The sequence below is a fragment of the Agelaius phoeniceus genome, chromosome 4 (genome assembly GCF_051311805.1).
Source record: "Agelaius phoeniceus isolate bAgePho1 chromosome 4, bAgePho1.hap1, whole genome shotgun sequence".
NCBI lineage: Eukaryota > Metazoa > Chordata > Aves > Passeriformes > Icteridae > Agelaius > Agelaius phoeniceus.
The window spans coordinates 29,381,127-29,393,553 of record NC_135268.1 but is presented as its reverse complement, the minus strand read 5'-3'; the positions used below and the strand labels follow the sequence as shown (position 1 = coordinate 29,393,553).

Below are 12,427 nucleotides of genomic sequence, written 5' to 3'. Positions count from 1 at the left end.
ATACTTCATAAAGGTGTGGTAGGTCACACAATAGTATGACAAGGAGTTAAATGGGAAATGGATTTTCTCCTTGAGTAAAGTAGAAAGCAAAATGTTCTTTGGCTTTCCATCAAACCCTCTAATTTCATTGATCATCACTTTTTAATTTCATCTATAGCTTACACACACACAGATCCCTTCCCTCCCATCCCACTGTGTGCATCTGGGTTTTTTTCCCCAGTACAAATCCCCACATGGCAACACCTGCTGGGAGAGGCTGGCAAGGGAACACAAGTAAATTCCTCAAGGCCATTGCTTGTTAGTGCCTGTTCTTGATTCAAGTGGTGCCAGGAAAGACAGAAGTGTTTCACACCTTTTCCTGTAAGTCTATTCTGTGTTTTGTCAGAATGTGCTCACTTTGTCTTAACTGAGCAGAGCACAATTGAAAATTGCAATTTTTTGTTGCGTTGGGGTTTTTTGTTTTGGTTTGGTTTTTTTTTTAATTTTATTTTTATTTTTTGGTGGTTTTTTTTTACTCTCGTGCCAATGTTTTCACTGTAAAACCTACAGTAGTTGATCACAGTGCAGTGAAAGGACAGTAACATGAGCTTTGGCTGTACTGTAAAAAATGAGGTTTTGTGACAGATCTTTAAACCCTTGGCCATGGTATGGTCAGTGCAGTTCATGTTGGGATCTGCTTTGTGAGAGTTTGGCCAACTCTCTCAAAATTTACTAGTACCTACCATGGATGTCCTTAAATAGACATCCTCTGTGGGCAAAAAACCATTGCAGTTTTCCTATTGTGTTTTCATAGGATGATGGATTGGAGGCCAAAATGAAAGCACATTTATGGGATGTGACCTCTTGCATAATGTGGACTGTTCAATTTCACCTTTTTTTTTTTCCTCCCTGCACTGTCACTAACTCGTAACTAAGCTGGAACACATCAAGACATATCTCTCACATAAAGGCTGGAGTTTTGAAGACTTTGCTATGTCTCTAAGCAAGGTGTTTTGGTATTTAATTACATGTTTAACCTCTCCCTGTATAGTATATTAGTAGATGGTGTAGGTCAGAAGCTAATGTAGCAGTTCTGCAATGCCAGTCTTTACACTTGAAACAAATTTGCACTGGCCAGGAAGGTGGAATTGGAGTAAAACCTCTTGTTTAATGGAACAGTCCTGACTAATGGAGTCTAGATTACAGTAGATTCCATAATATCAAAAATGGGATTAATTTATCTTAATGATTTGTGGACTTATGTTCCTTTGCTTAGCCCTGTCTTTGCTAAGAGTAATCCTAATATGTAGAAAATATCTTGCATATTCAGAGGATTCTATATAACTTTGCATGTTATTATGGAGAGCAGAGAAGTTGTAGATAATAAATATGTTACAATGAAGTTATGTTTCATGATTGCAACCTAAAATTCTTCACTTAAATTTCATTTTCACCTACTTAGTGTAAGTAACACAGCACTGGAAAATTTTACTGTCTAGAGCAGTTGAAACCAAAGCTTATTCATGAACTGCTTATTCATCATTAGTATTTTATCCAGAGGAAAAAGCAATCAGTAGTATAAAAAGAAAGGATAAACCAGCAAAGTCTAATATTATCACCAGCATACTTAACTATCTAAATTTTTTTAATTTACAATTTGCTTGGGTTTTATATATTTGAAAAAATGTCAGAAAACTCATGCAGAAAATTTCCACTGGCTTTACACGTTTATCATGTGTGCCCTGATCTTGCATGCTGCTGTTAGTGTGGGCAGATCCATGATTTACACTGAAGTGCTTGATCCACTTTTAGGTGTGACAAGAGCTTACTGAAAACGGCAGAGTGAAGGAAATGTCCTGAATTTTCATCTCCTCGGGGGCAAATCTACGTGGGTGGCTGCAGTCTGTAGTTCAGTGTTCTTTGTGAGCTGGATGTAAATGAGCTCCAGCCCGGAGTTCAGAGGTGTGTGCCTGAGCTAAAGAGCACCATCTCTCTGCACAGGAGTTTGGGCACAGAGCACTTTGGCTTGTGAACTGGAGCTGCACACCAGTTAGGTAGCCCTGAACCAAGGCACACCAACAGAACTGCCCAGCCAGTCTGTCCTGGGGCTATTCCAAATTATACCTCAGTCTGGAGATAAGAGTTCTTCTTGAAATCTGGGATTTCAGCACATTTACTTCGAGTTCAGGAGGAGAATTTATGGAAAATTACTTTGCTGATGAGCCTTGGTGACAAAAGGAGCATATTTATTTGCTTTTTCCACTGTCCCCAATAGGAATTAAATTTAAAGTGATATAGACTGCTGATTACAAGTCCAAAAAATCACCCAACAACTGAATTAAGGAAAAAACATGAGACAAGAATAAGCAGACTCTTTGGTATAAATCTTTACCCCTCTTAAAAAGCTACTGAATCAAATTCAATGAGATTTGAGCTTTTTACTGGTAAGGCTGATTTAGCTGAATATGAGGCACTGGATCACTTTAGAAGCTCTGTATTTTTGCCATTAGAGTGACCTCACAGTCAGAGGATCAGATCTTCAGCTCCCATTCGTTTAAATTACTTTACATGGCTTTTTCTTAAGTTTTTTAAGTAAGTACTCAGCTGTCTACATGATTTGTACCACATCTGAATGTTTTGTCTTTAATTAGCAACTGGAAAAAAGAGAGATACTGCTCTGTAAAAACAAGCTCTTTATAAAGAGTGAGTGATGCCTCATCTTTGGAACACTTCTTGTACAAGGCTACATGCCTAGGACAGCGGTAGTGACACTCTGAAGGACAGGCAGGGCTGGAGCTGCAGTTCTTTAACAAAGGGATTGGAAGGAGAAATAGGTGCTTTTGTAATGCTGGTGTTGTAGGTTTAATGTGGTTTTTTCCATCATTTGCTCCTGTTGTTGACCAATTGGTTTCATTTCTTGCTTGTAAGAGTAACTGGAAAAAAACATCTTTGAAGTATGAAAATGTTCTTATAAAGTTTTTGTAAAGTTTTGGAACCTATAAAAATTGGCTGGGATCTGGATTGCAGGAGGACATGAAATAACTGAAAAAACTTTCTACTCTTGTTTTGAAATTGACTCAATTTCAAGTTCACAGGATCCTTTTAATCTTCCAGACAAATCTCTCAAACAGAAAGAGCAGATAAATGTAAGCCTGCAGCCTTTTAACTTTATCAGATCAATTGAGTACTGCTTCAGATACAGGATGTAATCAAGTATTACAGCTATACTCTACCCAGGAACTCCTTCTTTTATTTTTTCCCCTCACCTTTAGTTTGAAGTTCAGTAGCTGTTTTCTAGATCACAGCTCTGATTTTGAGCCATACAGCATCCACATGCTATCTCCCCCTCATGCTGAGTCTGTTTTTGTGTCAAAACCATAATCCCTATTCAGCATTGTAACATACCTTCTACCTTTTCAAGCCTTTGACAGTGTTTCTTAAGTTCCTGTGCAAACCTGTTATTTACTTTCATACCTTAGTGCCAGAATTGATTTAAAATTATTCTGAAATTGTGGCATCATTCAAGGACATTGAAAAGTTATTTCAGACTTAATTTATAGTACATAAGGATATTTAACCACTCCGACTATTTTCCTGGGCACCAAGTTTACCCCAAATGACTCAAAACCAAGTAGGAAAGTCTGTCTATAAGAAATAAAGTTAGGAGATGTTCAGAGACATTATGTCCCCTTTGCAGCATAGGACATCAGACTGGATGACAAAAATAGTCCTTTCTTGCCTTATGACCTACATAAGCTATTACGTTTTAGGAGCCCTTTTGTTTTTCCCCTGGGAGGGAGAGACTGCAAAGATCATGCTGAGCTGAGTAACAGGGCAGATTGCAATCTGGTTACCACTGCAGTTCTGTGCTGAGCTTTCAGGGGCTGGAAAGTCCTTGTGTGCAGCAGTCCTGCCTCCAGTTTCACTGTGGTTTCTACAGCTGATGGAGGATTGTCTTGAACTTTTCTGATGTGACACCACAGCATCGATGTTATTCATAGTGAATATAGCACTGCAGATGTGCTGGGAGCTTTGTAGTAGGGAAAGGCTTATTGAGTGAGGAGTAAAAAGAAAAGAATTATTTTAAAGCCACCTTTTTGAAAAGTTAATTGTAGCAGTGGTGGTGACATACTGTAACACCGAATGCAGTCGTTTTTATTTTCAGATGACTTTGTGAAAGGTACATAAATATTTTCTCCCTGCTGGTAAATGACAGAAATAGTCCAGCAGTGATTATCCTGCATCTCTGTACTGTTTCAGTCCAGATTTCAATGTGGAAACAGAAGGGAAGCATCAGCCCTCTGTCTTGTATTTTAGAAACTGCCACTTGTAAAACGCACATTACTGCAGCATTATACAGTTAACTAGCAGGAGTGGGTAATGAGAGGGCTTTTGCACACCTGCTCCTCCTGGAACAACTTTTTCATAGTTGGGATTTTTTTTTTGCTTTCAGCAGTGAATAGGAAGGCAGGGAGGGCACGCACTGTACATATGCAAAGTGTTTCAGCTGTGATGGAATGGGTTCAAGAGAGGGGTTAACTGGAGTGAAGGAAGCTAGCAGGATTCAGTAATGTGGTGAAATCGAGGCAATCCCTCGCTATCAGCATTTTATCAACAATATAACCTTAAATATTCAGTTCATCACTGATTCATCACTTTAATGTTTATCGTGATCCTTTAATGCCTTGGTTGATTAGATCTATATGCTGCTGTAATACAAAGAACTTGGCCCAAGGCAAATTAGAAGAAAAATTAGAGGAGGAGGGGGAAAAGCCCAACATTGATAAAAGGGTTAATTAAGTGAATTGGAAGGGAAAGTAATGTTTGCTTTTTAAAAAGTGGGGTAATTTTATGTTCAGCATAATTTGAAAGTGGTGCATAACCCATAACAGCCTTGGAGCATTACTGCCTTGGAGTGAGGAAAGAAAATAAAGTTCTAAATAATATATGTAAAGCAAATAACTTACCAGTATGGTATGTTATTAGTAATTTTAGATGTATTTTTGAGGCATTGTTTTTTATTAAAAGCTGTTAAAAATGTATGGTGATTAGAAACTGTGGTAAGGGGAAAAAAAAGCTTTGTAGGCTTTCAGAGTTGGGTATATGAAAGAAAGCACACAGTTTATCATAGTTCTAATCCAGCAAAATCCTAGGTGGGAATTCATTACATATCCTTGTGTACACTTAAGGGAGATATTTAGTGGAATGAGTAATATGTGTTGATGAAGTACATGAGCTAACAAAATGCCTGTTAATATAGAATTTATTCAGTGTAAAATCTCTACCTGAGGAGTCATTGTAATGCGGCCAAAATGTTTTCTAACAATCATAATGTTTAAAAATAATTTTTAAAGTCTTTCTGAATTGGGCAAAACAGTGCAGGATTTTTAGTTTAATTTTCTATATGCTTCTGAATGGGTAACAATGTTTATTGTGAATTCAATGTCCTGATTGAAACTTAAGGAGAGCAATGTGGACTAAATGGTCAGAATGTAAAAGTGAGATTCATGTTTTAAGAAACAGATGAGGCTTTCCTTTAACTTTTTTGGTCAGTACTTCTGCCATTTGCATATCAAGTTCAATTGCAAAAGAAAGTGATGATCTGGTACAGTTAGCTTGCCATTTGTATTTCATGAAGAAATGCATACACATTTCTCCTATGTAAACTTGATTGTACTTAACTGACAGAAAATGCTCACCTGGAATCATCACTTGTTTCATTTTAAAAAAACAGTAAGCATCCATCCCACTTTCTTCATATTTATTTACAGATTTGCAATTATGTTGGACCTGCAAAAGTAATTGTCCAGTTAGTAACTAATGGGAAATACGTCCACTTGCACGCTCACAGCCTGGTGGGTAAATTCTGCGAGGACGGAGTGTGCACGGTTCTCGCAGGACCCAAGGACATGGTTGTGGGGTAAGTCTGGGAGCTCCTCTGCAAACCTGAGCTCTGGGGGGAGCATCAGGACTGTAAAAAGCAATACAGAAATACTCCTAAGAGGCAGCTCTGGGGAGCACTCGTCTCCACGCTCTGATCTCTGTTTTTTTTTATATCATAAGAAGAAAATTTAATGGGGTTTTTGTTCACCTTTGTAGAATTTTCCCTAAGCAAGCTAAATTTATTTAAGTAACTGATTTTTTTATTTAGAATTTGTATAGTTTTAATCTCTTTGTGTGCAGTCTAAATTTGTGTTGTAAAGTCCATTCTTTAAAATGCAAGGAATTTTGATCAGAGAAGGGACTAAAATTAGTGTTATCATTTTGTCACCTCTTTGATCAATATTTTACTTCTATTTAAACCTGTCAATAGAAATGTAATGGAAAGCATTAAGAAAATAGGATTAGTAAATTTGAAATTAATGCAGGACAGGTATAAACATGAAAATACTGCATAAGTCAAAATTGTAAAGTTTAAAGCAGAAAGATGGTAGTGAAATTGTAGTTGGCCTGTTCTTGTTTAATTTGAAAGAATAATTTTTTATATCAGTAAACGGAGCTGAAGCTCCCAACCGTGTTTTGAGGCTTAGATCAGGTTTCATGCTGGCTGTGAGTTTTAGTTCTGTGATCTCAAGAATGTCTTTGTTGGTGAAGATGATGAAGTTTAAAAAGCTGAGAAGGTTGGGAGAGAGAGATTCTTTTAAATTGTAACTTTTGATGTCCAAGCCCAGTGCACTGACTTTACCGCGCACAACAATTTAAATAGCTTTATTTCAAATGCTCCTTTTCATCTTGAAAAGTTTGGCTCATATTCTAACCTGTCTTGTTTTTCATCAGATGTTTAGAACCAGCTTTCCTGTCCTCACTTGACCCACATGAAAATTGAGTTATTGTCTTGTTTTCATACTTCCAAATCTAATTGATTTTTCAATATGCCAGCAGATTTTTACAAAAGCACACCTTGTATTTTGGAAATTTTTATTCAAATAGATACCCAACCTATCTTGCAAAATGACCAGAGCCTTCCTCAAAACATTTTATTTGTAAAATACTGCACTGTTTTCAGCTTCTTAGCTTGCTCTCCAAACCATTTTCAACAGATGGAGCATACTCTGAGCAGTTGCTCTGCTTAACAGACACACAGAATGACAGATTAATGTCATTGCCAAGACACAGCAAACAAAGTGTGACTACCAGATTTTCCAACATTTTGTAAGTTGCTTTCCCAGTGGAAGTCTGAAACCTGACAGGTTACTACTTATGCCATAGGAAAGTGCACCCACATGATCGCTGTCATAGAATGGTGCACATTTTACATGTTTTGTCATCTTGACTGAATTTTTCTGGATGGAAAATTCTCCCTCAAACACTAATAGGGTCTAAGTAAACCTGTAGAGTCCTTCTGTAGACTTGGGTTGTGTAGATGCCTCTGGTAAGAGAAAGGCTGCCTATAAGTCTGGCCTAAAGCATTCCCCAATCAAAATTTGGCAGGTTTGCAAATCTTGGAATACTTCATGTCACGAAGAAGAAAGTGTTTGAAACTCTGGAAACACGCATGATAGATGCTTGCAAGAAGGGATACAACCCAGGACTCCTGGTGCATCCAGAACTCAGCTATCTTCAGGCAGAAGGCTGTGAAGACAGGCAGCTAACTGGTATGTGACAATGATGGCCTGGTCTTAATTGGTGTTTTATTACAAACAGGCTGAGCTTCTGAAAACACAGATTCCTAGCTGGAAAAAGACCTTGTGTAGGACAACAGCCAATGTCTATGTGCTTTTAAGAGGTGGTGCATTGTTGCTGTGTTGTAGGGAATCTGAAAGGAGTCTGCTGTCAATGCATGCATGAGAATGGAGAAACTTCCTTCCACAGCTGCCTGTACCAACCTCTGCACCTGTATTCCATTGCTCTTCTGCTGTTGAATAAGCTCTATTTAAGAGTAATTTTGCATTATTGTAGCAAGACATGATATCCTTAATTAACTTAGGGGCCTCCTTTTGAGAGCACTGTTTCATTCAGCTGCATTTCACCCATATTGCTGTAAAACCTGTGGTCTGCACTGCTTTCAGGCACTGCACAGAGGGGCCAGCTGTCTTTTCATCACTCTTAACGCCAGGAATTCAGGTGTCCTTAGGGGTGGCCTCCTTCCTTTTCGCAACCTTTATAAACTGAGAGCAGAAAGTAGTAATTTTCTGTCTTTTAATTATATAACTTAAGTAAGATCTGAAGCACAAACTGCCAGATGAACACAGTACAATTTGAATAGCTGCTCCACTCTGCTTAGAAAGGGAAAACCCAATGGATGCTAAAAGTAAAGGAAGACATTTCTTCCCTATCCATGCCTTTGGATGTTTGTTTGTTCTCTCTGTTTTGTTAAGGATGCCCTACCCTTTGTGTTAATCCCTCTGTCTGTCAATTCCAGAGCGGGAGAGGGAAATCATCCGCCAGGCAGCCATCCAGCAGACCAAGGAGATGGATCTCAGCGTGGTGCGGCTCATGTTCACGGCCTTCCTTCCCGACAGCAACGGCAGCTTCACGCGCAAACTGGATCCTGTCATATCAGATGCAATATATGACAGCAGTAAGTATATTTGGCTTTAATCACCTCTTTAATTAGGGGCAGGCTCTTGTACACACAGAAATGACAGGTAGATATTGCTGTACATAGACTCATCTAGCCCTGCCTGCCTGGTATTTGATGAAAAACAAGTAAGTAGCCCATGGATAATTAGCCCCATGTCTGTCGACGTGCATACAGTGTCATGCTGGTTTTAATAGATGGTGATGTAAGCCATAGAGGAAGATTTTATTTTGCTGTTAGCATGTTTAATCCTGCCACTTTTATTATGAGGATTTTGTAAGTTCTTGTTATATCCATAAGAAGGGCTTGAATTTTGCAGAGTTTTCAGTTGCTTTCTGTGACAAAGCGTTATTACAAGAGATGTGAGGAAAAAAATTACTTTGCTTCTATCTTTGTTGAGAATTTGACACTTTTCAGTTTTGCAGACCATCTGCTTGTCCATATTTTAAAAGAAAATGCAACCATTTCCTTTAGATCTGTCAGTATTTTTAGAGCATTCCTCTATTTGTCTTTTTTCTAAGAGAATTTTTTCACTTCATGTTTTCCCCTATGCTGTTAAATTATAGTGACTCATCTTACTTGAACCCTTTCTGCTGCCTGAATTTTCCTTCCTGAGGCTGTGGCATCCCATGTTCTTGATAGTCATTCTGTAATGACTCAGGAAAAGTACCTTTTTTTTCCTTTGTGCATCAGTCATGTCTATATTATTGCTTTTTAAACAAAGTCTAGATCAAAAGGTAATAATGCAACTGTTCTGCTATAGTCTGTGCCTTGCTGTTAATTGGGCAATGTAGGTCAAAAATCTTGTCCTAAACTAAGGAGACAAACAAAGGTGACATTTTGTATGCATGTTTCTGCTGTTGTACGTTGCCACACAGATGTCAGTTACTAGTTTCTGATGTCCCAAGGTGAATTCTTGATTGCTAATTTCAGAAGATCTTTCTTGGGTTTTGTTTGGGGTTTTTTTTGGATTCTTCATTGGCACTATTCAAGTCTTCACAGAACAGACATAACCTGTGGTAGCATAACTTGCCTGTCACAGCTGCTTTCACTTATCAGATGATAGTTCTGTCTTGAGGACCAATAGTTGTCCGTAGATGCCTCTACTAGGATCTGTGGAGGGGGGCTTTTTTATCACTGTCCAGTACATTGGCCAAAAACTGGGATGCTTTCGAGTAAGCCACAGTGTGAAGCAGAGCACTGTAGATAGCAAGAAACAGGAAGCAGCTCTCAAGAGTGTCACTCTGTCAGAAAGCAGGGAGGAAAAAGTTGCATTCTCTTGTACGGCCCTGCTTGTCAGAAAATGAGTACTAGTGCAGGGTGCTGGATGCAGGTCACTGCTGGGTTACCTTGCTAGTGCAGTAATTGTGCTGCAGTGGCAGGGACCTTATTTTGTAGTTCACAGTTCAGTCAAAGCTTAGAAGATATGAGATTTGTCTTTCATATGAAAAGCCCTTGATTTATTCATGTTTAATAAAACACAGACAAATTCGGGTAGGTTGTATTAGAAGCTTGTCTTTCTATTGCATTTCTGTGTGTTGTGTTTGGCTGTGTTTTTTGAAGTCTAAATCTGTTACAAAAGTAAGCAGGTTTTTTTCATCTTCCCTTTCAATAGAAGCTCCCAATGCCTCCAACCTAAAAATTGTAAGAATGGACAGAACAGCAGGGTGTGTGACAGGAGGGGAAGAGATTTACCTGCTCTGTGACAAGGTTCAGAAAGGTAAGAGTCATGAGTATTGTGAGGCACACCAGGGTGTTCATCTGGAGTACACTAAAGCCTCCTGTGCTCTCTTTAGTGTTGTCACTCTGATAGTGCAGCAGGATTTGTAAGCACTCAGCCTTTCTGGAAGTCAAGGCAGCAGATTTATAAATCAAAAAAGTCTATTGCAAAGCAAATTCAGCTTCTCTTGCCTCCACAGAGACCATGTGATCATCTTTGTTCTTCTCAAGTTTCTGCCCTTGCGTGTGTTCTGGAATTTTGGGGGGTAGTGGGTGATGTTTGACTCCATTAATTAACACCTGCTCTGAATTATTCTAAAGTTTCTGATTTATTACTAAGTTCCTGATTGTGAAGAGTAAGTATGAGTATTCTCATGGATGGGAGCTGAATGTGTTCAGCACTGCTGCTAATAACTTCATTTTTATGTATACACTTATGGTAGAGGTTACTCAGTGTAAACAGACACTTATGACAGGTTCATTTTCAGTCTCTGCTCATGGCTTTGAATGTGTGAGATTTCAGCAGTGTGGATTAGGACACTTCGTTTTTTCATTGGAAGATAATGGTTAAATGTGGTTTGTTATATTTGGGCTAAGTAAAAAAGAAAAAAGATGGGAGTGAGGGAGATTCTTTGTATTTTTCAGCTACAGGTAGTGCTTGGGACACCCTGGTGTAGATTACGTGGTGTAGTGGGTGCCCTGTTCTCATCTACTTGGAAACAGTCCCCGCTCATGTTGTTAAAACCACTGTGACATTTTGCATTGGTGCAGGGTGTCCTTTTCCATCTCTCTTTCTTCTAAGTGCCCTTCTACCACTTAGGGAAGAGGGAAAGCTTTGGGGGCTTTTAGGGACTTTGAAAGAACTATTTTCCTTTAATAGTGCATCTACCCTCTGCCATCAGGAGGGCTGAGATAAAACGCAACTCTTACGTACAAAATAAATAAATAAATGTCTGACTCAGTGGAAGCCCTGAGATGGGGTTTCCCCTCAGCCAGACTGGGGTTTCCCCTGACCTCACTGCCTTCAGAAACCTCCTGCCTGAAGGAACTTGAGCATGCAGGACAGCAGGACTGGAAGTGGTGGTTCACAGTCTTGAGACTAGCAGGTGGGGCACCTGCAGGGGAAGCAGTCTGTCTGCTGCAGAGGCCTGTCCTGCATCAGTCACCCTAAGAGACAATAGGCTTTTTCTAGCTTTTTCTCATGGGAGTGCTGTGGAAGGAATTTCCTGGTGAGATGCTTTTCCTAAAAACATAAATAAATAAATAGAAAGAGAATGAAAGAAGAGTTTTTCAGAGGAGCAGAAGCCAAATGCCATGTTTCTGGCCTGTGCTGTTTGGAGGGTGAAGGATCCCTGCTGCCATGCTGCTGGCTCACACCTCCCCAGTCTCTGAGCTGCAGTTCCACCGTGGCACTCTGCCAGCAGCAAGCGGAACTTGAACTGTGGCACTTCAGGTTTTGCTACAGTTTTTTGAACTGAAACTGTTGGAGGAGAGAGGGTGGTTTCTACATTTCATGCTTCAAGTTCTCCCCTCCTTACATGTTTGTTCCAAATAAGGCTCCTCTGGAATGTTTTATAACCCTAGATTAGGAAGATGATGTGAACCTAGTTCTCTTTTTACAGCTCAGTAAATAGCAACTAGAGTGAAGTCATTAGGATTAGGCTGATGTAAATTTGATGTAAAAAATGTGTTATTTCTGCTGTTTTCTTAAAACAGATAAAGATAATTGATGTCTTGTGTAGTATTTTCATCCAAGAAGTAACCATGTTGATACTTATCTGGAATAACCATAGCCAAAGGTTCAACAAACGCACAAACATCCCAGAGTGTTACTTTCATTCTTTGCAGATGATATTCAGATACGTTTCTATGAAGAGGATGAGAATGGTGGTATGTGGGAAGGCTTTGGAGATTTCTCTCCTACAGATGTACATAGACAGGTAAGTAACAGAGCATTTGTCCTTTGTTAATGATTCTCCCACCTTTGTAAGCTAGGATTATATTATAGTTCGTAAATTATGTAAAAGCATCTGTATCCCATACTGACCTCCTCTTTGAGTCATTGCTTCCTAACAAAAAACTGAACAGTTCTTTAAAGACATCTGTTAGGTTACTAAGAATACAGTGCAAGGACATTAGGAGAAAGTCCCATTGCTTTAACATGCACCTCCTGTAAAATGGGATATGACATATAAACAGCTCTGAGAG

At 39.1% G+C, this 12,427-nt stretch overlaps 1 protein-coding gene across 5 annotated transcripts in view; it reads left to right on the top strand.

Moving 5' to 3' along the window:
* NFKB1 (nuclear factor kappa B subunit 1) overlaps window positions 1–12,427 on the top strand; it is a 57,765-nt gene that overhangs the window by 23,596 nt on the left and 21,742 nt on the right. For all 5 annotated transcript variants that reach the window (XM_077177189.1, XM_077177188.1, XM_077177187.1 and 2 more), the window contains exons 6-10: window positions 5,751–5,899; window positions 7,411–7,574; window positions 8,342–8,500; window positions 10,116–10,220; window positions 12,068–12,159. In XM_077177189.1, coding sequence (XP_077033304.1) covers window positions 5,751–5,899; window positions 7,411–7,574; window positions 8,342–8,500; window positions 10,116–10,220; window positions 12,068–12,159 — 669 coding nt within the window. The remainder of the gene's footprint in view (window positions 1–5,750; window positions 5,900–7,410; window positions 7,575–8,341; window positions 8,501–10,115; window positions 10,221–12,067; window positions 12,160–12,427) is intronic.